Source organism: Lytechinus pictus, chromosome 14 (genome assembly GCF_037042905.1).
Source record: "Lytechinus pictus isolate F3 Inbred chromosome 14, Lp3.0, whole genome shotgun sequence".
NCBI classification, from domain to species: Eukaryota; Metazoa; Echinodermata; class Echinoidea; order Temnopleuroida; family Toxopneustidae; genus Lytechinus; species Lytechinus pictus.
In genome coordinates this window covers 6166060-6193925 of record NC_087258.1, presented here as the reverse complement: position 1 = coordinate 6193925, position 27866 = coordinate 6166060, and the positions used below count along the sequence as shown (strand labels likewise).

The 27866-nt window shown below is 35.7% G+C and overlaps 2 protein-coding genes across 4 annotated transcripts; one reads left to right on the top strand and one right to left on the bottom strand.

The window, feature by feature from the left end:
- The first annotated feature begins 1044 nt into the window (after positions 1 to 1044).
- LOC129276721 (protein SCO1 homolog, mitochondrial-like) lies at positions 1045 to 15608 on the top strand. Of its 3 annotated transcripts, XM_064109268.1 has the most exons (9): positions 1065 to 1127; positions 4241 to 4356; positions 7423 to 7569; positions 8613 to 8783; positions 9568 to 9658; positions 10072 to 10269; positions 10998 to 11090; positions 12058 to 12173; positions 12843 to 15608. In XM_064109268.1, exons 3-9 carry the CDS (start codon positions 7441 to 7443, stop codon positions 12984 to 12986), a joined length of 942 nt encoding a protein of 313 aa, XP_063965338.1. In that variant the 5' UTR covers positions 1065 to 1127; positions 4241 to 4356; positions 7423 to 7440; the 3' UTR covers positions 12987 to 15608. The 3 variants fall into 3 exon arrangements, with proteins under 3 accessions (XP_054769095.2, XP_063965338.1, XP_063965340.1); XM_054913120.2 differs by lacking the exon at positions 4241 to 4356 and having other exon boundaries at positions 1045 to 1127; XM_064109270.1 differs by lacking the exon at positions 4241 to 4356 and having other exon boundaries at positions 1075 to 1127; positions 7448 to 7569.
- A 5305-nt stretch (positions 15609 to 20913) lies between these two features.
- On the bottom strand, positions 20914 to 27583 carry LOC129276722 (uncharacterized). Its single transcript, XM_054913121.2, has 6 exons — positions 27124 to 27583; positions 26110 to 26203; positions 25179 to 25267; positions 24474 to 24581; positions 23841 to 23915; positions 20914 to 23341 (listed from the first exon to the last, which is right to left on the bottom strand). Exons 1-6 carry the CDS (start codon positions 27199 to 27201, stop codon positions 23264 to 23266), a joined length of 522 nt encoding a protein of 173 aa, XP_054769096.2. The 5' UTR covers positions 27202 to 27583; the 3' UTR covers positions 20914 to 23263.
- Positions 27584 to 27866: the final 283 nt, after the last annotated feature.

Genomic DNA, 27866 nt, shown 5'->3' with positions numbered 1-27866 from the left:
CAACACCAATTTAGCTCATCTTAGTACATTTTTCTCAATAGATTGTAAGGTTTTATATGCGTTAGCCTACATTGGAGGGAGGGTGGGGGTAGAAGCTTTAAAACTTAAAATCTTAAATGGTGAATCGACCGGGGGCATGTTCGTAAAGTCATAAAAAAAGTTTAAAAAATCGAAAATCACCCCCGTTCATGCCTTTGTTTAATTGAAACCCATCAAGATAGACTCCCTCGCTCGCTTGTTCCATCAACTATGCAGGGGCAGTATCACAGGGGATAGTCAAAAAAGGGAGGAGAAAAAAAGGAGGGAGAAAAATGAAAAAAAGAACGGACTGAAAAGAATACAAAGATGAGACGTTAATAAAGACCATATCTCTTGGAAGCAGTGGTGCGTCAGTGGTGCTGGCCGGTGCTAGTGGTGCTGCAAAACACCCCAAGATTTTTCTGGGGGTACTCAGCACCTCTGCTAATTGCTATATATAATGCAGATATTTGACCCAAATCACATTAATTTGGGATCAAACACCGGTTTTATTTATGCTTGTAAAACTTGAGAAAAAACAAAGCAAAACAACCCAGCACCACCTCTTTAAAAATCGTTCCCAGGCCAAAGAAAATAACATTTTTATTAGGTCGTCTTTCCCCATCGAACTATCCTGGCGCATCCCACACAGTAAAAAATGCTGTTGATATTTCTTACACATTGCTGTTTACTATTATGAACCATACATTAATTGTTAAACAGTTTAAACAAGTGTTAAGATCTTTAACAACAAAGTTAGATTTTTAATATTTAATTCTAAAAAAAAAAATCATTTTTGACCTAGAATTCCACTTTTAAATATTCTTCTTATATCAAATAATATATAATTGTATTCTATTTTCATTTACCAAAAATCAATCAAGGGGATCGCCCAAACTTCCTGTAACGCTGCCCCTTGCCTTAGAGAAAGTATATTTAGGAAGGATATCTCTTCCCGGGATCTCTTCCTCTCTCAGCACAATATTGCTGACCATGTACGTTTTCAAATTTTTCAATTTTCCTGTTGTATTATTCAAGATACCTTCAAGTATTACCGTATTTCATAAGCTGAGTTAGCTGAACGGACAAATTCTCTTTTTTCTCAACGGGTACTTCTTTATTTAAGTCATATTTATCCAAATATTATGATTCATTTCAAGTAAAAAGGCTTGAATTCGTTGTATTTGATTATCTGTATTATTTGTTATGGAATCGTTCATCTTAGTTTCGCCGTAGAAATTGTTAAAATTCGTAGTTATTTAGACTCAGTCCCACTCGTAGTCAAACATGTTGGAAGTATTTGTATTTCGATTTAACGTGTGTAGACTGTAGGCCTACAGTACATGTGTATTGTGTGATACTTTAGGAAAAGAAATGTCTGTAGACGGTAGCACTGTTATGTATTGGCCTCATTGGTATAGTGGACTGTAGAAGCTGTAGAAGGGAGGCAGCGTAGCTCAGTCGGTTAGAGCGCATGTTTCGGATAAGATCGTAGATCTCAACGTGAGGGGTTCGAGTCCCGCTCATGCCGAAACGCGTCTGACAAAAAAATCTGATGCTATAACGTTGTGTGTTAGCGTGCCTCACCACTGTATTCAGTGCAGGTGTGAATGCAGTTGGAAAACACTCCGTCCATCGGAAAGGACGCAAATGTTGGTCCCGTGTATAGGAGAGTCACAACCTATGCACGTTAAAACCAATACACTATTCGTCAAAGAGTAGGGTGTTCACCCGGTGTATTGCACCTGCCGATCCCGGCAAAATTCAGCTCAAGTCAATCTTGACGTTCATATGCCATAATAATCATTGTAATGATTGTGGGCATTAACGGAAAGACAAGACAAGACAAGAAGCTGTTTTAAGTTGGAAGACTGTTTAAATCACTCTGGGGCTACACCGCTATTCCAACGCGTGTTGGAAAAGTCGACGCCAGACGGGTACGTTTTGGCCTTGAATTTCCAGCAAATTAATCAAAATTACGGCCTAAATTTAGGTCTATGTTATCAATTATATACTAATTTCATAATTATAATGTAAAACGGGTACTCACGGGTTCTTTTCTTTCCAAATTTTGTGTTTTCATCGCCTCTTCTGGCCAACTCTTGCGATGGATTTTGTCGCCATAGGATCCTGTACGTGCAAATCCAGGGCGAGTTGTCACATGACGCTCGCGAGTCTCTAGGGGTAATGGCCTTTAATCAAGGCGTTCTTTTTGCTATAATTTTATAATGACGCTTAAATATCGAAATCAATGTAGACGAGTCTGTGCAGGGGCATAACAGGGGTATATAAGAGGGGGCATAGTACATGTCGCATGTGGAAGATACAAGTTACGTAATGTAAGTCCCGAGCACTAGCGTACCTAGGGGGGGGGCAGTCTGCCCCCCCCCCGATGAGTCACAAACCCATGCAAATTACATATCTCTGCCCCCCGGCCCCCCTGACGAGCTTGAAAACCTATTTTGCCCCCCCCCCCGACGAGCTTGAATACCTATTTTGCCCCCCCTGGCGAGCTTGAAGACTTTTTTTTTTGCTTGTCAAATTTTTTCTGGTACGATTGAAGACCTTTTTCATTGAAGAGCCTTTTTTTCCTTTTTTTTTGCTTGTCAAATTTTTTGGCGGCCGATTTTGCCCCCCTGTGGAAAATCCTAGGTACGCCATGCACTGCCCGCGCTACATGTATGTTGGTAGCCCTGGGACCTCTGGATATTAACTAATCCAATTTAATTACAGATGGCAGATTTTTTTATTATCTGAGTAGCCCCCCCCCCCCCGGATTATTTGTTCTCACATTACTTTCCTTTTTAAATTTCCTTTCGTTCTTTCTTTCATTTTTCTTTCTTTCTTCCTTCCGTTGCTCCTATGTTTTTTTTTCAGGTGAAATCCACTCGGGGGATGGCCAGCCATGCCCCCATCTGTTTATGCCTCTGAGATGTAGGCTATACTCATGATCTTAATCTTCGATTTTCCAAAGTAGGGGGGTGCAATTTCTCAAGTAAAATTTGACAACCCCCCCAAAAAGGTTATCACAGAAAAATTGTCATTTTGTCTCGCGTAAGATTTGACAAGTAAAAAGAAAAGATGGTTACTAAAAATAAAAGACTCATTTTGTCCGTGTAATATTTGGCAAGCCTCCCCCCCCCCCAAGTTTAACATATCGGAGGCGCGATGGCTCAGTCGGTAGAGCAGGGGTTTCGGATTCCGGTGACCCGGGTTCGATTCCCAAGTGGTGCGCTAGTGCCCTTAAGGCTTATCCTCATTACCAGGTCCCTCGGAGAGGACCTTAAGCCGTTGGTCCCCTGGTTGCTTGCTCACAGGCATTCGTGCTTTTTTAGCAGTCAGGTAAAAAATCTCGATATAACATAACATTAAAAAAAAGTGAAGGTCATTTTGTCCTGCGTGAAATTTTAAAAGTAATAAAAAGATGGTCACTAAAATTGAAGTTCATTTTGTTTGTGAAATATTTGGCAAGCCCCCCTCCCAAAAAAAGGTTTTAACTAAAAATGATTGAAGGCCATTTTGTTCCTCTTAAAATTTGTCAAGTATAAAAAAAAAAATCACTAAAAAATGAAGGTCATTTGTCCCACGTAAAATTTGACAAGCCCCCCCCCCTAAAAAAAAATGAAAGGTAGCTGATAATGATTGAAGATCATTTTTTCTTGCATAACATTTTACAAAAAAAAGTGTGTCACTATTTGGCGAGCCCCCTACCCTCCAAAAAAAAGGTTTAATTAATAATGATCGAAGGTCATTTTGTCTCTCGTAAAATTTGACAAATAAAAAAAAAGTTGTCACTAAAAAAAGAAGGTCATCTTGTCGCGCGTTATATTTGGCAAGCCCCCACCCCCTAAAAAAGTTTGTCATTAAATATAGAAAGTCATATGTTCAAAGTGAAATAAAGTTGGGAAGCAAAAAAGAAAAGGACAAAAAAGAGCAAAGAATATGAACAAAATATCCCCATTACAAATATTGCTGTGATTCTCATAAGGAGGTGGGGGGGGGGGGGGACTTAACTTTGTACGAACGACATTTTTTTTTTACATCCAAAATATTGACTATGAATCTCAAAAGGTGGAACGGGCCAGAAATGCTCAACCCCCCCCCCCCCCGATCTGCCATTGATTCCAATCGATAATGACTTTTCCCTGCAATACTGATGCTTGAAATCAAGATACTGAAGATTGATATATTGTAATATAAATTATGAACGTCTGACAAAAAGATAACCAACCGATCACCTGACCGATCAGCTGACCAGTACGTGAATCACATCGTAGTTGATCAGTCCCCACAGCGTTTGGAACGCTCACCAAGAATTCAAGAAAAAAGACTGAAAATGTAAGTTTAACCTCAATCCATTAAATTTCAAATGTCGTAGAAGTTTCCTTATCATGTTTAAAACTAATTAATACCTAAATTGTTACCATCCACTATGTATTAAGGCGTACATTTGCCAAAGTTCTTGGGTGCAAATAGAAACGGCAATGTCTAACCGGTTTTATCACTGATGTCGCCTATGAGGTCCATACATGTAATGTTTGGACCTCATTGGTACTAGGAGTGGTTTAAATCACGTTCGTTATGTTACATGTATTTCAGAGTGATCTAAACTAAATCTATTCTATGTTTTTTTTTAGTTCTTCCTACAAATACAATCCTAGACCTAGTAGTAGACCAAAAGCTTCGGTCTCTGTTAATGTTGGTTGTTCAGCTGAACTCCGTTGGCTTCACTCATCAAAATACAGAGACCGAAGTTCTAGTGCGATCTGTACAGGGGACTCAATGGCCATCACTCCTACTCCTAGTACCAATGAGGTCCAAACATTAGCATGTATGGACCTCATAGGCGACAATGTGTTAAAAACAGGTTAGAAGTAGAACCGTTACTGTTTCCTGCACCAAAGTATGATATTACTCCCTAAATACGATTTTTTTTCTCGTTTGTTTATCATTTATTAAAAGATTGCCCATTAAATATCATCTTATTTCTACTTAGAATATAATAAAATAAAGGGAAACTTACATTTGAGTCCTTTTTCGATCTTTTCTTGGCAGTCAGTCCAGTCACCGTCGAGTGCGATCAAAGCGGTATGAAGCTGATTTTCAGATCACGTGATACGTGTAGTCATCACCTGATCTATCGACTATCCTTTTTTAAAGACCGCAATAATTATAAATTTTATTATAAAATATATATAGAATAAATAATTGCATTATATTATATATATCTCTACAATTAAAAATATTTTGTGATATAAATTTAATATTTGACGTAAAAATCGCTATTCAACAAAATATTTATTAAAAAATAAAAAATAAAACAAAATAAAAACGCCTTGGACACAGTGCAAAAAACCTAACGATTTGGCCGCGTTGTTAACAACTATCGTAAGGGGCGCTCTATTTATAAATAAAAAAGAATGTACAGCTGTCTACCGCGACGTGGTTTGTCGCAAGATTTGGGACAAATCCGTGGGAATTCTTGAGAAAATACATCAAAAGAACTGGTGAGTACCGATTAAACATTATCAAAGTAGTAAATAGGTTATACATAACTTGTAGATATATATTTTAAATTGATATTGATGCTTAGTTCCAAGCTAGGGCGGCCCAAATGTGCGTGAGTGGAGTCCCAGTTTATTAACACGGGTAAGTATTGGGGTGTCGCCTAGAGTGAATGGCCATATGTTTATGTGTATTAAGTTCGGATAAAACAGGGCAGTGAAGTTGCGCGACAGCCGAGGTAAGTCACTGTTTTTGTTCCTTTTATTGATTTTCCCCGTTTTTTGGCAATTAATGCCAAGAGGGAATATTAATTTGCATATCGGTCGCGTTAATTTTCAAAAGTTTGATTCATTAAATTTAAAGACAAAAATTGAAGAGCCCCGACGGGGGGATTTTGCATTGTAAGTCCCCTAATGGTGGCTGCACGATAGCGAGCCGTCTGTGAACGAGGAGAATAAAAAAAATAAAAAAATGTAAAAAAAATCTTCGAAACAGACAGCTGCCAGCTGTCTTAAGTTCTTCCCTGCCTATCTTACTTCACTCAAGTCAAGGCCAAGGGTTCATTACATGCCGCCGCACATAGGAAAATCAAGCCATAGAAGTCGTGTATTGTTAATGCCAGAAGTGGCGTCGCCGCACGTGTGACCCACTAGTTAAAATCCACTGCCAAACTCGGTTCTTTGTCAAAGTTTGTGCGAGTGACCTAGACAGCTGGCAGCCGTCTGTTTCAAAGAGTTTTTAAACATTTAAATTTTATTTCTCCTCGTACACAGACGGCTCGCTATTGTGCAACCACCATTAGGGGGTTAACAATGCAAAATCCCCCCGATGGGGCTCATCGATTTTTGTCTTTATTTCATAAAAATATATAAAAAGAACTACCATAATATAGATTAAACCGTTTTGGCCTAGAATGCACCAAAACAGGGGAAAATAAACTTAAAAGGAGGAAAAAAAAGTGACTTACTTCAGCTGTTGGGCAACTTCACTTACCTATTTTATCCGAATTTAATACATAAACATATGGCCATTGAGTCCCTGTACAGATCAAGCTAGAACTTCGGTCTCTGTATTTGGTGAGTGGAGCCAACAGAGTTCAGCGGAACAACCAACATAATAGAGACCAAGGCTTTTGGTCTATGTGTGACCCTACTTCTTCTTTGACCTTGTAAATCCTCTTATCTATTTTTTTTTGCAATTGCAAAGAATATGTACATCGCCCACAACTTAAACTTCAAAATAGAATGGTGAAGTGTTCATAGTCCATTTCTATTTTTTATACTAGTTGATGCATTAAATGAATTATTTATCAGTTTCATGTGTTTGGCCGTAGGCTTAAAAAAGGAAGCTCCCAAACTGCTAACTTATTTAACTTATGTAGACATTTCAGGATTCTTAATATCTTCTGTATTTTGTATTTTTTTTTCTGACTTGTTTTATTGTTTTTTTATGACAATTGCAAATAGTTTGAGTCAGTATTCTGATCATAAAAATCATGAAAATCATCTAGGTTATTTAGTTGAACCAAAAAACTGATTACTTACTTTGGCTTAAAAAGAATTTGCATCGCATTAATGGATCAAATTATGCTTTTGATCAATTTTGGGTATGACATGCACTTACAAAATCTTTGGTAACTCAAAAAAACCAAACAAACTAAATGTTTTGCCTGCTGGCAGAAGCTTTTCACAGTAAAGATTTATCAAAAATATTACATAAAATATTACCGGGTGGAGTGGGGGGGGGGGGGGGGGGAGGGGGGGGGGGCTGATCAGTTCCCAGTTCTATTAGGGTTAAACAAATTGGGTCACTTTGCTAATGCTATCTTTGCAGTCTAATTTTTTTTTACAGTAATGTGATAGAAAGAAAATTAAATTGTCTAAATATTCTCTCCTCCAGATTGTTTATTCCATCAACATGCAAGGTGTAACATCTACCAGTCTTAGACTGTTTGGTCGCAGCTGTCTGTTTCAGGCCTCATGTAAACCAAGGAATGACCTGTGGAGGATGCTTCCCCAAAGCACTGCTTCTACTAGCTGCACTGAGGTAGGCTCATCCTCAAAAGTGTTAAAAGATTGTTAAGTTGCAGCTTTCATATTGAACTTGCTCCACACAGTGGGGGATCCATGGTTTTGAAATAGAGGGGGTACAAAAGCAATTTAAATCAAGGGGGTGCAGAGGAAATTTTCCTCAAATTTAGGTATGTTAAAATGTTCAATGAGGTAATCTCCAAATGTGTCCCCTCCTGGGTACCCCAGTTGTACAACCAGTTAATCTACCAGTACTTAGAAATATCACATGGGCTAATCACATTTAGTCTACCGTCTTGATTTGGTCTAATTACTGTTTGGTCTACTACAATATACACTTGGTCTAATATCCACTTGGTCTACTGTGCTTAGTCTTATGATGCCCTGATGGTCTTATCTACACCTCGTATATAATAATTCTTCAGTTTGTCAAATGAAAAAGTGGTTCTTTTACAGTTCATCTAATCATTTAACTAAAATTTGTGACCACATGGACATTAAATGAAATGGGTTAAGCCTAACTAGGAATTTGAAGAATCGTTATATGGTTATTGGTCTAATTGGCAATTACACCAAATGGTTATAAGATGAACTATACAGTTGTAGATTAACTAGGATTATACCTTGTGGGAGAAGACTCAGAAGAGCAATTGGAAATTAGACCAAGTGGCAATTTACCATAGGGATTATATATGATGGAACATGGGTGAATGGCAGAAACAGAAGTGTTTGATCGCTAATAAAAGAAAAATGGAGCTTGAGTCCCAAATGTGTGATTCAGATTGGTTAATCAATGTTGCAATTGACTTTTAGAATTGCGTTTGATTTCAAGTATTTCTTCAACAGTCCAAGAACCTGTTACAGGAATTAGGAAATGAAATTGTTATAAGTAGTTGAAGTACGGATCTTATCTGAGAACTTGGAATGCTGCTAAAAGCTTGACATATATGTACCAAGTTCTATTTAAGGTCAATTCTTATATATATACAGCACAATGGTTTGATTTTGTTCAATTTGACTCTAATTATATTCAATCTGTATTCTGGAACTTGTATGCAGTGTGTAACGTGCAGGCATTTGCTTCACACATGTACCAGAGGGACGGCCAGCAAGCAGACCACTACATTCCCACGGCCGACTTCTTTCTCCCAGACCCATTTCCCTCAACACATTCATAGGAGAGAAGCAAGTGGTAAGGGGAACAAGGCCCCTGGACGTGGGAGGAAGGGGGTAAGTGTTACAGCCCAATCCAAGTCGATGTATCCATTTTAAAAATTATATTGAGGAAATAGAAATACTTTGTAATGTTTGTTTATTCAAGCCTGCCTTATGTTTTGTTAAAGATTTGATATTATGAGTCACATTCGACTATCCTTGTAATGTGATATTCATAGCTTATAATTAGGTAGTGAATGTACTGTGATTATCATCAGCGTATTCTTTGTGATGATTTAAATCTTGTTGTTTCATGATGGATGACAATAATAAAAGGCATTTACATACCACCGTTTATCTAGATATATTATCTTCCAAGGTGCTCTATTATTATTATTATTATCTGGCTTTAGCTTTATACAGCGCTGGAAATGACAGCTCGAGCAAAAGGCGGTGTAATAACAATAATGCCCCATGTAAAAGATTATTTTTAGATAAATGCCGCAATATAAATGCTTATGATTATTATTATGTATAGGCCTATATGACTGTTGCTCTTTTCGTTGATGCTATTATTCTCTCGATGAAAGTCTTAGTTCAATCCCCTTTCTTATAGACTTAGTTACTGATTAAAACACTATCTTATTCCGTGCTTGAGGAGTGTTTTCATGCCACCCAAAAGAAGTCGAATACTCAATTTTAATTCTCACTGTGTTTGTGTTCATTTTAATCAAATATTAGGTTACATCATTCACACAACATGTTTTTATGATTATCATCTTTCATTTCATTCTAACAAATTGCTACTTCATTCATTTCAAAACTTGAAATGAAATAAAATAAATATTTATTTTTCCAGCCCATAACTTGGAAATCCTTGGCAGTGGTGTTAGGTCTTGGTGGCGCAGCTTTATATGCTTTCAAATCTGCGAAGGAGAAAAAAGAATTGCGTAAGTTTTCTTCTTTTTAATACACCTTTTTGGTCTCTCAAAATATAGTATGTATAATATTTTGTCAATTACACACTTATAAAAAGAAATGTTTGCTCGACAAAGTTGGCCCCCCCTCCTAGGTCACTCCACTCCTGGAAGATGCTCAATCATAGGTTTGACAGGTCTTATTTATAACAGCAAATTATGATATTGAACATCTTAAAAGTTGGGTGTGTAATTACATTCTAGATCTAGCAATGGCTTAGGGATAAATATTGACTATGAGCAATCCATCTAGTCTAGCAGACTTTTTTTCGGCAGTTTTACTCAGATTAAAATGAATAATAATCTGCAGGAATTATCTTGTCAATCCCTTTTGAATGATGATCAAACTGATTGGTCTTATTTCTCCCCTTTTTTGATATTTGTAGAAATTCAAAAGGAGAGGAACAAAGCTGTCGGCAAGGCTGCCATAGGTGGACCCTTTGACCTGATTGACACCACTGGCAAACCAAAGACAAATAAGGACTACCTTGGACAATGGATTCTGCTGTATTTCGGTTTCACTCACTGTCCTGACATCTGCCCAGATGAGCTGGAGAAAATGATTTTAGCTGTCAACAAAGTCAGTGAGTATCAGTTCCTTGGATAGGATGTAAATTGCTTCGTCTTTCATTTTATGGACACGTGCAATGGTATAAGCTGAATAATTTGCACCATTCCACCATTTATAGCGTCACAGATTGTGTATTCTCTCAGACAGGCTGAACAACCAGGGTCCCGTTATACAAGGTCAGCGATTAATCTTACGCTCGATTTTCATGATTAATTGTACATTGCAGTCAATGTAATCTATCATAAAAAATATTCTACGATGATTGCTAAGGTTTGTGTTACGGGCCCCAGATGCGTCTGTTGGGCAACCCTGGTGATGTGACGGTGCAGACGCTAATCAGAATCTGACAAGTGCAATGGCTGAGCAAACTTGGTCCAGGATGGGGATGTTGATCAACTGTGACTAGATTACTGAGATTCATCGTTCAAACTTTAAGAAGAGATATAAAACAAATATAGCAGGTTTTTCTTTTGAAAGTATGAATAGGAATTATATATCCTCTGTTAGAATGGCAGTATTACTGTGTTTCCCATCGGGCTTCATCGCTCGGAAAAATAGTAATTGCCATCTGAACCTCTGTTGAATAATCCTCCTTTATACTTTCTCAATGCCTGGTAAATTTGTGTACATTATTCATATTTTAGAATACATCAATGTATGAATTGCATATTCAGTTGCTATTGGCTACATTCTTGAACCACTGTTAATATATTGGATATTATTCATTTTTTCTAAGCACAGATAGTAGTCCGAACTGTGACAAGGTTGTTCCAATCTTCATCTCCATCGATCCAGAGAGAGATGACGTGGAAACCATGGCAGCATATGTCAAAGGTCAGTTAATGGTAAAAGCCATAGATATAAAAAAAATGGATAGAGCTCATTGTATGCTGCCACACACACGACCTTGAGGCCACAGGAAAGGTAACCCATGACACAATTAACAGTACATGGGACCATACCAACACGTAAGAAACAACACACACACGCCCATGCAAGAGAAAAAGTGTAGAACTTTGTGTGTGCTTGACCTTTTGGAGTACTTATAAGTGTTTCCAGTACCTCTAAAGAGCGCGTTGTTGCTCTATTCAGTTTTGTATAGATCCATGGTAATAGCACCACTGTAATCTCTTGAAATTCATGAGGATTGTTAAGTTCAAGTCGATCAAATGCAATGCGTAGGCTGTCTTTAGGGAAATCTTACCCTGGGGCTTGGACTCTGAGGACAATTTTCTAATTGAAATTTCCAAATTGTAACCTCCACAGAATCTGTTTTTGGAGTCTCTAAAACCCTGTGCAAAACTTTTCTACTACCTGATGAATTTGGATATTCCATTTGATCTTCATGGAATATTACTAATAGTAAATTCAGATTTTGGACGGCTTTCTAATTGAAATTTCCAATTGTAACCTCCACGGAATCTGTTTTTGGAGTCTCTAAAACCCTTTGTAGACCTATTCTACTACCTGATGAAGTCGGATGTTCCATTTGATCCACATGGAATGTAATTTATTATATTAAATTCAGATTTTGATGCATAACTTTCATGTGTTGCTACAGCGGCCACCTGTCTAAAAGTGAAATCTGTCTTCAGTGGCCAAAAAAAAATTGTCTTCCATTTGAAATGAATATGTATGATAGAATCTGCCAGTAAAAGCAACCCTTGGCAGTATGCAGATTTTTTTTCAGTGGGCTTGCATTAAAAATATTAAAATTCAATGGTCGATTTTGAGCATGTATATTTGTCTTTTATATGGAAATAATTACAAACAAGGGCAACTTCTCATTTTTTAAATTCAGAATTTGACCCAAACCTCATTGGATTGACGGGATCTAAGGAGAAGATTGATGAAGTATCAAGAAACTTTAGAGTGTACTACAGCATGGGACCAAAGGATGAAGACAATGACTACATTGTGAGTTCGGATACAGTATTTAGTACTTTGTAATGTGTTGATTTATGCCTTTGCGTAGGATATCAATGCTGCCGGTGTCACACCATGGGGCCGTTTTGTTAGTTACGCATGACTTATTGCACAGCTGGTAACCTTTTCTGTTACTGATAAATATAAATCCCTGTAAAGCTGACTTAGCACCGAAGAAAATGTACCAGGGGGCCGTTTCATAAAGCTGTTAAAGCATAACGTAAGAGCGACTTTAAGAATGACTGGTGAACCTTTCTCACGTACAAAAAAAAACAATGAACATTTAATGGTGAATATCATTTTCCACATGAAAGGATCACCAGTCGTTCTCAACTTACAAACAGCTTTATGAAGGTGTGCGTAAAATTGTGTGTAATTTTATGTACTGCTTTATGAAACACCACCCAGATCTTCAATGCCATGGCATCATAAGAATTTGTGAAGCCTCTGCACTGATTCCTTTATTCACCATGGAAACCTTATGAAATTACTTCAAGGATTATCTTCTTATACATTTTGCAGAAGGAAGGGTTTCAACGAAGTTGTGAGTAACTTACTAACAGCTCTATGAAATAACCATAGGATACCGCTTTCTTTATTAGGTCAATTCAATAACTATATGGCTGTACCAGTGACACTTATTTCTTGTATATTCAACAGGTGGATCATACAATCATCATGTATCTATTAGGACCTGATGGAAGCTTTATTGACTACTATGGACAGAACAAGTCTGACGAGCAGGTGGCGGGTGGCATCGCTGCTCAGATGAGAAAGTATAAACAAATACAAGCCGGAAAATAACATTGAAGGGAGTCATATTATATTTATATTAACCCCAACATGCTCTGACAAATAGTTGAGTGGCGGATAATATGTCCAGGATCAGAAACTCAGAATAAATTAAAAAACTTCTCAGATAGTAATTACCACTTGGGCTAAAACCACTTGGTCTATTTTCAAGTTGGTCTAATTACCATTTGGTCTACACTGCACTTGATCTTATACCCATTTAGTCTAATTTTCACTTATATTTTTCCCTGAATGAAATGAAAATTTTGTTTAATAACAGTTCAGGTAATCATATAGACTAAAGTAGCATTAGACCAAGTGAATATGGACAAAATTGGTGTAGCCTAACTGGAAATGGTAAATGGGATATATGGCAATTAGACTACATGGTTAGTAGACGAACTAGTTGAAACAAAGTAGGATCAGACGATGTGGGATGAGACAAAACGGAAAGTAGACGTAGTGGGATTAGACCAAGTAGCAATTCATTTTTTGAATGGGATAGTGTTCACACATAAGGAAACAACTTTCCTTCATTATGGAGCGCATATTTTTATTTCCTGAAAATCATCCACCTACAATTTTAAAATAGTTTTGTTGCCAAGCGAATAAGCAAAAAAATAATTAACCCCCCAAAAAAATTCCAATTTGGTTGGTTACCCCTCTAAACTTCACTTTTTTTAAGTCTATTTGGACTGTTGCTCATAAATTGAATGGCATGATAGGGGTTGCTAATGGATATACTGTATGTCTATGGTTTTGTGTATAAGTTTTTATTTATAGTTACTTAGATTTTGAAGAAAAAAATGTATAAAAAGGAAAGTAGATCAGGCTTCATATTGACATCTATCAAGATTTCTTTTCTTTGTCACAAAATGACACAAATCTATGAAAGAAATCAACTCTTTATTTTAATTTACTTGAATACTAAAAGTCTAAGGGCAGTATTCTGATAATTAAAACCTAGATTTAACACAGGCTAATCAAGAAGTTTAGTCTGCACGTCTGGATGCTGGATTTCATCTTACCTCTTCAATAACCATGACAAAGATGATGTCCCAAATTATTTAACATAATTATGTACTATAATAATTTTCTGCTCATTTCATAATAAAACAATTTTTAATGTAGGATTAAGACAATTTGTACTTGAGGAATGCAATGGCAACTAGCATTCCATAGGTAAGTCTGGTCTAAGTTAACTTACAATGTAGGTTTAGACCAGTGCTTTGAGAATACCACCTGATCAATCGTTCTAGAATCATTGACCTCGCATTGACGTATGTGGTTTTTATTCCAGTCATTACATCATGCATTAAATGCATATTTTCCTGTTACTTGAATTGAATTACATGTATGTAATTGATTTATATAGCAATGATAACAATCAATGCCAATTTTTTTTTACAATCACAAAGATGTACGTAATAATCAGGGTCCATAGACTCTTTTTTTTTTTTCAATAATTGTTTAGACAAACATAAAATTGACCATCTGATTGCGATTTTTTTCATGGTCAGCCTCCACACTTTCAAACCATTCCGCAGCTCATGATAATTTGCCGGGACCTCTAAAGAGCAACTTGTGTTTCCTGTGAGGTGCTTTATGAAGAAAGTTCTATGTCCTATCTTTGTAAATTTCAAAATATTGAAAGGGGAAAATAAATTAATTAAATCGAGTTTAATTGAAAAATTCAAGAATAAAATAGGTTATTGAGAAGTGTTGGAAGTTCATCTTGTTCAACAAATTCACAAACATTTATGCACTCCCAGGGTCTAGGTAAATGTCAGTATGATTCCATCTTAACTATCTTATCATGAACAATAATACAAGTGAATTGGCCTAAAAATTTGAACCTCTTTGGACCACTAGTTGATATGGAAGATGTAAATAACACGTAATGCATATTCTGGTCTGATTTGGGGCATCGTCTAGTTGTTACGACTCATCTTTCAATCAGAGGGACTTGGATTCGAATCCTAGCCATGGTGTGTTTTCCTTCAGCAAGAAATTTACCCACATTTTTCTGCACTCAACCCAGGTGAGGTGAATGGGTAACTAGCAGGATTAATTCCTTGAATGCAATCAGCATTGAAAGTCAGCTCGAGCTAAAGCCGGGTTAATAATGATAACAATACGTCTCAGAGTAGATTGTTTCTAAATAGATGGCGCTACATAAATGTCTATTATTATTAATATATTTTTGGAATTAAGGCGATTATGTGACTTATGGACAGTCAATGTTTGCAGACTCTAGTGGAACATCTTTGATTTACTTGGGATGGCTTGGGACTCAACAAATATATAAATCTTTTAAAAGTGTTTGTCTACATCTATGGCAATGTTCTAAACATTGGTATAAAAAAATTGTATATTAATTTCTTTACACCTACTGGCTCTAATTGTGGTTGCCACAGTAAATAATACATTTTTGTCATTTGTTTGTCACTAAACTACCAAAATGTATTGTACAATCTGCTAACAGTCAATAAGTTGAATGTTTTTGTTTAATCTTTGTAATGCAATCATTTCTTTCATTATTTAAAGAACATTATGTTATGTGGATGATTCTATGATTGATAGAAAAATAAAATGCTGAACTATGATTAAGTTAATTAAACTGAGTATCAAACTCGTTGATTTGTGCATGCATAATGTTTGTACAAGTTATTTTTCTTTTTGAAGTATGAAAAATCTCCTGAAGTGCCTCTCACATACAGTACTTGGCCAAAGTTTGTTGACCAAAGATGACCTTTGACCTTAGTCATGTGACTTGACACTCAGACAGGATTTTCAGTGTTATACCATTACCCTTAATATGTCCAAGTTTCATGAATGAGATCCATAAAATTTCAAAGTTATGACATTTCAAAAACGTAACCTTGGTTAAGATTTCGATGTTGATTCCCCCAACATGGTCTAAGTTCATTGACCCTATAAAATGACCTTTGACCTTGGTCATGTGCCCTGGAACTCCAGCAGCTAGATGTTCAATAATACTTGATTTATTTTATGTCTAAGTTCCATCAACTGGGACCTTATACTTCCTAAGTTATGACATTTCAAAAACATAACCTTCAGATTTCAATGTTGACGGCACTGCCGCCGCCGCGCCGTTGGAAAAGCGGCGCCTATAGTCTTGCTCTGCTATGCAGGTGAGACAAAAATCATAAAAGTTACAAAGCATTTACAAGATTAAACCTGAAACCGGGGAACATAATTTATAAGAAATAAAAAAAGGCAGATCAGTTAGAATAAACAAAATAAAAACTTTCAAGGATGAGACTCCGAGACGGGAGAGAGACCAACTTTTTAGAAGAGGAAAAAAAACCACATCCAGACTACCTGGGCATAAGAAAATAGGAATTGGAGAGTCCATGCAGCTCCTCTCTCTCTTTGTCATTCCCTCTTCCATCTCTTGCATGATGGGAGAGATTCCTAAAGACTAAACAATCAGCTAGAGGTCAGACCTTATATTTATAATCCTATTTAGACCTTTTGTAAAAGAAGGTGTTGGCCCGGAGCAGAGTTTTTCGTCAACGGTATTACTATTAGATATCGAATAATAATAAAAAATAAATATAACAAAGCAAGAGCTGATTTTTTTTATAGGCGTAAACCTGAACGTAACGGTAATTAGCACTTATTTGTAATCGTGAACAGCATGCTTATCTAGGCCTATAGGACCCGGGGGCCTAGGCCTATGCGATCATGCAATTACAAGCGCGACGCGCGAGCAGAATTTTTCATGTGATGACCTGAAAAATGTGACATTTCAAGTACTGTTCATACTTCGTAAGACATCATGAAGAGGAAAAAATAATGAGAGCGCGAAGTGCGAACTGAAAAGTTCATAAGCCGACCCAGAAATATTATGTAAAGCATAATAATCTCTAATCATGCTTGCCAAAGCACGAGCGTATTTTTTTTTAAATTTTCATATTTAGAAAGCTGTCTTTTTCTAATCTTCGATCCCTCGATCCTTTTGTTATTTCACTTTTCCTCCCCTCTTCATTTTTTTTCTTGGCTTTCTCCCCCTTCAATTGTGTCCCCCCTCGATGATTTGGGCATGGACTTTCGTTGTAAGTCCATGATATGGCCTACATTAGTCTGCTGGCACAGACCCTGATTGAAAATTTGATCAGCAAGTGTGTTTCCACGCAAAGACTAGCACATACAAAACTATTTTTTTTTCTTCTTTTTTTTTCCTGTTTTTATTGGTTTTCATAAAATAACAGTTACAAACAATATAGGCTGACAATAAGTTCAAGACAATTTAAACACATTGACATTAATAAGCTAAATTATCTCAAATTAACTTAATAATCAGCCACAAACATCCATCCTCACACCATACCACTCACACATACACACACACACGCGCACGTCTTCCCAATGTTAAAAGCTTGCATAAAGTTTAACTGTCTTCATACTTTCCTACGTTTAAAAATAGGACCCTCATTACTGCATAACATGTACAAAATAAGTAAAATAATTGAACCAGGATAAATTAGCACATACAAAACTTGCTGTTTCAATTCAGCGAGAGGGCCTTCAGAACACACATTCAGACCCTTAAAGAGTTTGCACAGCATGCATATTACGCCGATACAGCGATATGATGCACAGGGATTTTCACGCATGCGCTTTACTCAACAAAATGTCAGCGCCCATGATCAACTTTTTGTAGAAATTATCGTGTGAATAAACGGCATTTGCGGGTAAGATAATGCACCTTTTCATTTCATGTATATGTGTTTGAGAATGTCATAGCATAAAATTTTGTATAAATATCAATAACTTAGTCTTAGAACTATTCCAGTTCGTTTAAACTTTGATTCCATTTCTCAATAATTTTTTTAGTCCCATGTGTATATTATTGTGTGGTACAGTACAGTACACTTCAGCCAAAAATAATTTCGTACCTTCTCATCCAAATGATAAAATGAACAAATATATATATATATATATAATAAATTCTTTATCATGCAATGCCCAAACGCCATGAAATTCGCTAGATAAAGTGAATACATGTATTAATTCAAGTTTCTTTCTACTTTTTTTTCTTATTTTCTGTTGAACTTGAACAGTTGAACTTGAAGTTGAACTTGAAGATGAAGTTGAAAATAAACTTCTTAACTGTCTGGTGTTGACACTCGTCAATATTATAAGGCCCATTTTATATGCCAAAGAAATTAAGTAAAGGTCTAATGTCAACAGATAAGGGGCCTAGCTCTAATGTCGGGTTGATGAATGGAAATAGCCATTAAACAATCCTGTTTTTATTAAATTAACCAACATTGTTGGCTAATACTATTCATAGCAATGAGGGCAAGATTTAAACTCATACCATTACTAGTCAGTATACAGCCGAGTAGTAGTTGACCCGACACTTTTAATGTTGGATCTAGACCACGAGCAATTGATAATGCCTGGGTTTTGTGCTCTCACTTAAAAAAAGCAAAAGTCAGATCACAAATAAAGTGGGCAGTCTAGCTTGCATTTTTTTGTTGTGAAATTGAAATTGGATAGAAAATTGGATAGGAAGATATTTGAAAAACATATTAGAAATTGTTTATTCTGGTCATTCACAGTGTAGGTGGAAACTTTTGTTGAAATCATTTATCCCATGTTTGTTCAAGTCTTAGTCTTTAGAAAATATGAAACAAGTGTGTGACTGAAAAAAATGAGTATGTAACCAATGCTGGCATAAAGTTTTTCAGATCCTTGAAGGCAGAGCCTCTAAGTTATATTTGTTGTAGGAGCTGTGATTTTTGTATAAATTGTGTTGTGTCTACCAGTCCTTGCCACATTTTATTATTAAATTTACATAACGACTTCCATTCAATTGTTTTTTTCTTTATTTGACTGAAACAAAATGTAAATTGAAAAAAAGTCTCTAAAATAATTATTGAGGGAGACAGAAGTGGAAGTCTTTCCACACCTCACAAATTTAGAACTATGATGATGTAATTGTGATGGAGACAGCTTTTAAAGGTGAAAAATATTATTGTGAGCATTCAATTCCCTTTCCTGTTACGGAGGATGAATATGAATGAATATTTAGGTCCACCAAATAGAGTTGCCTCCAACTTAAGAAAAAAAACCCTGCTCAACTCATCTTATTCAGACTGAACATTTGCATAGATGTAGGTAGGGACTACAGGGTCCCAAACATATGTTTCTGCGAGCATTGAAATGTGACCTGTACCACCTTCTTCTTCTCCTTCTTCTTGAGTTCCTCTAGTCTGGAGAACTGTACACAGAATAGTGTACAGGTTAGTGTACAGGGGCCCGTTTCTCAACACCTGGACAAGTTAGTCATATCTTTATCCACCAACCATGGAATTAGTTCCAATCTTACTAAACCTGTTTCACGAAAGGCTTCCTAACTAGAATACCTTGATATCGATACTATCGGTAAAAAGAGCAGACGAGACGTAGCCTTAGTCACAAAATAGCATAATTTTCAAAAAGAAAAATTATGACAAAATTACAAATATTGTGATGAATTGGGAAACACATCTTTTCAAAATAATAGCAGAGGTAAATTATGCATCATACATACTTAGACCATGAAGACAGAAGCATTCAATTGCTGAGAAAATTAAATTATGAACAATTCATTTCATGACTAGAAATGTGGACGTTGAGATGGGTACCCCTGGGATATCCAATTTTAATAATTTACGAAAGTAAAACATAACGGTTTTCTTTGTAAAATGATGATAATTATAAGGTCTTTTATGATTCTAATCATCATCAAAATAATAGTTTAACATACACTTTTTAAATCTTTGATACCGAAACATACGATTTGACAATACTATGCATAAATTAGAGATAGAATTTATCAAAATGATAAATGGGGTCTGGAAACGACAAATACGAGTACAGTTATGGATGGCCTGACGTAGAATCTTTATCGATTAGATTATTTTACTATTTCAAAATGAATGGTTTTGTTGCGTTTTACCAATAGTTTTTATAGTTTCATTGTGTTACAATTATTGAATGCATTATCCAACTTGTTTTGTGATGTAATTTCAACCTTTATGATTGATTACGTAAGATTATAATTTTCAAATTTCTAGGCACTTTTGCATGTCATAGTCTACCCACGTGATGCCATACGTCATTAAGAAAGAAGTTATGACAGGTTCGGTGGTGTCATAAAATATTTAGTAAGGTTGTTGTACCCGATCTTGGCAAAGAGGGCTTTGTGAAACAAAGAGCGGACAAGTCACTCACTATCTCCAATTTAGTCAAGAAGTTAGACTTATGACGGTGTTTCAGAAACGGGCCCCAGGTTACCTGTCAATTTATTATCATAATTACACTCTGGAGCCAGAATTAATTGTTCCTCTCAGATGGAATAAAAAAATCACAGGATAGGAGCCATCCCCCCTCGGTTGCTTTGCTCCCTTACATGGTGATTTCAGGAAATTTGGAATATGGTTTGTACATAAAATGACAGACTTTTTTCACTTCACATAAACAGATTTCCAGCTTTTACAATACTGATTTGTGGTCTTGGAGGTTCAAACCTTTAATTGCAATATTATTTAGGGAAAGGACACTTTTCTCTTTTGCACATTTCTATATTTCCACATGAATGAAAAAAAAAACCACAGCAAATATCCATTGCCAATGAGAAGGGCATCGAGGCCAATCAATAGGGCTCCTAAATCAAGGCCATGACTTTATAGTGGCCTTCCATTAATATTAGCCCTAGAGGTTGGCATCTTTTGGATGGCCAAATGTATCTCACTCTGACAGGAACCACATTTACTCTCTCTGATACTACCACTCTTCACTTGTGTCTTTTTTCACACTCTCTCCTTGAGCCGCCTGCTTTGGACTTACATGTAATAGCCCTTCTTGAAATATAGTGTACACATGGTTGACACTCTTTCTTTTGCACAGAGAACAAAACTCACAGTTTTTGGTCCTTGCATTTTATTCTAAAATTCATATTTGAAATGAAAGACATTAATGTTTCACATATTTTTTACTAGGCAAATATTTTATCTTTAAAAAAATATGAAATGAAAGACAACATTTATGTTAAAAATAAACCCTGTGGCAGCTTGCCAGGATTCATAATTAAAATACAAGACTACCCCTTAGATTGTCTTTAACTGGACTTGTATGAATTTGAGTTTTATTGTAGTTTTGCAGGTGGGGGGGGGGGGGGTAGAGATTTGTTTCATTTCAAATTGCTAATTATATACTGAGATATGAAATGAAAATGTTATTTGTAGGTCTGTGTTCTGAACTTCACAGTAAATCATTAATCATCATGTTTGCCATTTGAATCATTACAGATTGCCTGGAAATGATAGAGACAATACTATAGTTTGTTTTCTTCATCATTAAATCATGGTGAAATAGCCCACCACAAGAAGGACACAGTGTAGCCTACATGTAAACACAATTTTGACACTATTGGCTTCCCCTTACTTTAGCCCAGGCTTAAATCATGGCATTGATTAAACAAGAGATAAGTCTATGGTCCACAGCCTATTAGGCAACAACAATAACGGAAAAACAACCAAACATTCAAATAAACAAATGTCTGCATGGCACTAAAACATAGGAATGAAACACTTTATTTTGTTCAAACACAAGAGGAACCTTTCAATACATCTACCCCATCACCAGAGTGAATAAATGAAAGGACTTAATTATTGTGAATCATTTTATAAATATTTTACCTGATTTATGTGAAGACGCTCTTGATAAACAAAATTTGGATGCTGTGTTGTAAGGAAATGTATGCACTATACAAAATTAAATGGAATGCACTTTGATGTTCCAGAACCAGAACACTGGACTTGACCTCTTTTTGATGACTACATGTATGTTCAGACATTTTATAGATATATACATTTCAAATTGACTAGGTTCTCAATTTTCTTTCTAGATTTCAGCCTCAAATGATTATAATAAATGTTAAGCTATGATAAAAATGAAGAAAAGAAATGATTATAACAATTTTCTAAAGTAATATAAATATGTAGTGAGATAAACTTAAAGTATATAAAGATAAGAAGGAAGGATAATATTTGATGAGTTGTTTTGATAAAGCAAAAAGAGTCAGTATTTTCTTTCTTAAATTACAAGATAGAGAGGGAGAGAGAGAGAATTAAAATGAGAAATGATAGATAACAGCAAAAGCTTATATATATAAATTTACATTTTCGTCACATTATATCATGGTGTACAAATTAATTGTTTCGTATATTTACAGATTTCACAGACCATTGTATACTTGTTGTGGAAGTTCATTAAATTGATTATAATGTTTCCAGGGAATATTACCCCTAATTACTGTGATAGACTTCCAAAACAGTTTTATTTCAATCTGAGTGTAGGCCAATAAATTGTATGTTTTTTTTTATTCAGTTACCTTAACTTTCTGAAACATATTTCATACAGTAGTACAGACAAATATGTACATGTATGCCAAACCCAAGACGTAAAACTCTGAGATGTTTAGTTCTTACATATTGATAAGTGAATTGAATTTGATTCTCTTATACATGTATATTTAGGGACGATTTATGATATTTTAGTCAAATAAGTAGACAATGTACATTTAATTAGTTAAAAAAAGTAGCAATCAGTAAAGGCAGATTTGTACCCTTCCAACTTGCACTTCTCAAAAGCAAAAGTAGAAACTGAGAGGAGCAAACAGCATAATTGGCTTGATAAATGCAAGTTGGCAAGCATTCACCATTGTCTTTATTCAGTTCCTTTTTTAGATTTTGTAGTCTGGAGAGAATACAATGTGTCCACATTACAAAACACATATTTTACACTGTGAACATACTGTTCTTTTCACTTGGTACTTATTTTACTAAACATCATGGCCCGTACTCTGAAGTCAGTTTTAACTTAGATCACAGTCTAAATCTGTGCTAAAATTATGGGGGGCAAACATTCAAAAATTCTGTTTATATTGTATATCTTTTATGTTTACTATTTCGTTTCCTGTTACTTTCATAGTGAAGAAAATATAATTCAGAATACTTCAGTTATCATTCCCAGACACTCGAGAACAATTTGAGAGTCAAATGAGTTAATAAATTGGATGTGGACTGTAAAGGCTTTGTGCCCCAATTAACTCTCCATAGTCAAACCACAACTTTAAACCAGGGTTTAATTTAAACCCGAGTTCAGAATATGGGCCAATTACTTTAAATTAGTTTAATGTGACCAGTAAACATTGTCTTCCAATTTTGGCCTTCAATGAGCTTTACGTTTAACAAAGCTTCATGACTGATTTAGAAGGTTGAGCTCTTTTGTTGGTTTCCTGAGCTGTTCTCTTGGTATAAGGCCCAGGATGCGAAGATCACATGAAGCTGTGTAAAGAGAATGGGAAATGTTATTTGTTGTTTATCATTTAGAAAAAAAATGAATGCAAGACAAAGATTTTGAAGAGTTGTAGAAACTTGAAGTTGCTTAGCAAATTTAAATGCCTCATTAGAGACTTCTGCATGAAAGTCATGTTTTCAGGTTATACCATTGGTAAAGTGTTTGTTTATGAAGGAATATATATTTAAAAGTAACATTACATTTTTTGCTCTCTTCCTTTTTAATGCAATTATTAGAACGCCATGTCATTCACAATATATAGCCTGTAGCCTTCCCGTATTGATCAATTTGAAGATTTAGTTTTCAAGTTAAGTTTGCAGCATAAACTAAACAGAAAGACTCATCCTTGATAAGTTTGGTGAGTGATTTTCGCCAACTAATTTACCAATCAGATATACTGTAATGATTCGTAGTACTTAGCGCATTACATTTGTCAGTGAAAATCACAGACAATACTTTTCATTAAAAGCTCCCTAGAAGACTTACCATGTAGATGAACCGGAAGCAAAACCATATAATCTCTGCCAGAATGAGGGGTTCATCCTCAAGTCCACCCGTCGTCTAAAAAGAAAAACAAAATGAAATTAGGTTCACTTTCGTCAAAATAGAAAAAAATGAGGGTTTTCTCAAATATTCAATGAATTTGCCAAAAGGGGTATATAAAATTTTCATACCTTAATGAATACAGTGAGCACTGCGAAAAATAGAAAATTATTATTTTTTTGCATTGTTAAGACTTTATGAATCGCACTTTCTGTCAGTTCAATGCCCTGCACATAATATGTTTGAAGATGATATTCTAGCTGATATCTCAATTGAAATTGAATGTAATATCCTATTTTTCATTGAAAGAAAGAAGTTGAATAGAGTAGTTGAGATCCAATGCTTTTTTCTTCGCGATTAATTTGTTTAGAATTAAAGGAATGATTAATATATCAATGGAACATTAAATTTCCTTTTTTTTAGGCGAAAAAAAATTATTTTTTCGACAGCCTAACACCGTCTAACGAAAATTAAACAGTTTTAGATTGCGACGCAACCTATGTGACGCGGTTATTCGCTAAAAAAATATCGTTATGAGCTTGCGCAGGAAAGCTAAGTAACGGGATATCAACATACCACGTAGGTGCTGTTGAATGTTGCAGCGAAGAAAACGATGGCTCCGAGCTCCAGAATAGATCCAAACGATGCCATAACCGAAAAGAATGCCACTGGAATCGAATAGTACTGTAATAGGGCAAGAAAAAAAAATCAGATTTAGATTCATGGATTCAAATCAATGTGAGTTAATCCAAATGATTTACTGATTGTAGCACCCATAAATTTACCAAGCACCTATGATGTGTTATATATGTCTTTGAAAATGATATCAATTATTTGGATTGTGGTGGTGGAGATGATAGTGATGATGAAAATTAACAATGATAATGATAGTAATACTGACGGTTATGATAGTGATTAAAAATCAACAAGAATACTATTTATGGCAGTAAAAGTTACATGTACATGCAAGTGGTTAGTTTTTCATCAAAATATCTTTAGATTTTGTATTGAGGGTACCGTTTTGAATTATGCCATCAGACATGGTCTCTGTGTGTCACGTGTCTATGTTCTTGGGCCACCTTTACACACGGTTTACCCGCTGGGTGCTCGCAGGCAAGGTTTCATGGCGAACCTCTTTAGATAATAATTTCCATTTTGTCTAAAATAAAAAAGTTCAGGTATATGGTTGACCATGCGCTCGGAATAGATATGGCAATATAGATATTCCAACAGAAGCACATTTCTACTGTTTAGAAAGTTAATTTAAAGTTTTAAACTCACCCAGTACGCCCCCGAGAAGAGGATCAGGGTGAGGAGAGGGAAGATAATTCCAGTTATGGCAATCAGGAAGTAATGCAGAACCAATACCGCTAGAAAGAGAAGGAGAAATAAACATGATATAATGATCAACATGCTCAAAATGTGCACTCTTCAAATAGTGAATTAAAACCAGGTTCACTTTCTTTTATCAAACTTTTGTACAGCTTTTATATGAAACAGTTGTTCAAAACTTTGAGCAACAAGGGCTGGGCAAATGTGACCAACCGGTGAAACTTCATACCCACCGAAAACAAAATGATACCAACTAGGAAAAAAGGAATATATTACACCCCCACTCTAATAAATTAGAAAAAAAAAATCAAAACAAAACACGATGATTCCCTTTTTTAATGTATGCAAGGACCTAAGTCATAGGTTGGAAGTGTCTAAACACGTACATGTAGCATTGGATTGAATATACATTTTCCATATTTTTTCCAGTTTAGTTGCCATGACATTTTTGATTGGACAGTGGGCCCTATGCAGTATTTTGGGGGGTTTGGGTAATCAAAAAATATCTCAAATCTGTCGGAGAAATTATATAAATCTTAAAGTAGTTAGTACTATTATCAAGAGTGTACACTGTAAAAACTGTGGTGTTAAAACTGACACCAGTTGGTGTTAATAGAGGACCACTCCCCGATGTGTTAAAATTACACCCTAGAGATTGAACATAACACCAAAGAGTGTAAATGTAACAACCAAAGGTGTTGTAATAACACCTATAGGTGTTAAACTAACACCATCAATTTAACACCGGAGTAAAATAACTGGTGTGGTCCTCTATGTACACCAGTTAACACCACAGTTTTTGCTGTGTACACTGTCCCCTTAGTTTTAGTTCAGAACTATTTGTTTTTTAAAGGAAATAGTGAAAACATTGAATATTTACCTGTGAAATAGCTCTGGTTTGTGAACTCATTGGATCGTGTGTACATATCGAGCAGAACCCAGACATAGTAAGCTGCACTGGCTGCAGAAATAATCTACATTTTGATGATAAAATGAAATGCACAACAAATATTATGTGTTTAAAACTTAAAATCCTTGACAATTATTATGATGAAAGTTATTATTGTTACCGGGGGTACTTTATTATTATTATTGCTCTGCGCTTTTACCAGAATTGACCAAAGCGCTTACATACAAGAAAAATAGAATGTTACAAATATAGAATTGAAACACTACATTGGTGACGTATCTCGGGTTATTTTCCTATTAGATATCCGACCTCATAATGCCACCTGTTTCGGTAAACATTATATTTAATTAGAAGACATTGCTTTAAGATTTGCGAACATGTATAAATTTTTATGGATTGAAACAATGTCGTAGTTCTTGAGACGTGCGACGGTTTGGTATTACCAATCGACACAACTAAACACTATATTTTAACACGTGACGGAACAGTTAACATCTTTATAATTCATCATGATCAGTCTTTATTGACATTTCTTGTCCATTCTGTAGGCCCACATAAATTAAAAAACAGTTTTACATTGAAAACCGGTTCGACTGTAGGCGAATAATTAGCAACAGCTATTAGAAGTCACCATAATAACATTTTTCATGAATTACAACTTGTATGTAATAAATACAAACGTTTATGTTGATATATTATTTCCATTACCAAAAAATCATAAAACAAAATAACAACCTTTAATAATAATCATATTCTGAAGTAGAGAACTTTACTACAACTGCGACTTGCGAGCAAGATAAAGCCTGCCATAATTTCTATCAAATGTTGGGGGTTAGAGAGGGTGTAAATGGGTTACACCCAAAATAACAATATACCCCATTCAATTAAAACGCAGACCCCATACATGCATCTTGCTATTGCGCATCATATCCAATAAGTCAAAACCAACGTTTGCAACGTTTTCCCACCATGTTAGAAACTTACCAGAGTAATAATGGCGCCCAACATCCCACCTTTACGATGGGATAGGCAACAGTAGCAGTGATACGGAGTAAGCGCCATTTTTCTTGAAAAAGACGCCACGAAATACCCTCTTAATTTCTCCTCAAAATGGTTTCCCGAAAGCTACAAAACACGTACAGAACCACTGCGCTCGTTACATTTGGGTGTCAACTTTTTACCTCTGTACGTGTTCTGTAAATTATATGCGCCTCTCCGCCCTGTATGCCTGTGTGATTTGGAGGTATGCGAACTTGATTCAGTGGCTGAAAGGTTTTGGTGAGGTCATCGTCATATTCTATTGTGATTCGCCCAAAGATGAATATGCTTTATGGAAATGAAAAATGAACACACACAATACGCGACTCCACCTAGCCTGAAACGTACAAGTGTATGTGGTAAACCCAAACCCGAGTGTGCGTTGAATACACAACTTTTTTTTATTGATTTCTTGTGTACCGAGTTGTGCCAAGAATGGTCCCTTTGATAACAAAAATCCCTTTTTGTTAAAATGCTTTGGACCATGTCTTTAGAAATGGTACAGTGCTAGTATAATGATCACAGGAGAATATTCAAAAGTGCACTTTGATCGTGGCATTCGCTGAAGTATTATTATTCGCTGAAGTAGAATTATTTATCGGAATTAAAAACCCAGTGTCCAAACCCTATACCAGTGTAAAATACCGCGTGTAAATAAATCATATTTCATTCATTAGAAAGATAAAGGG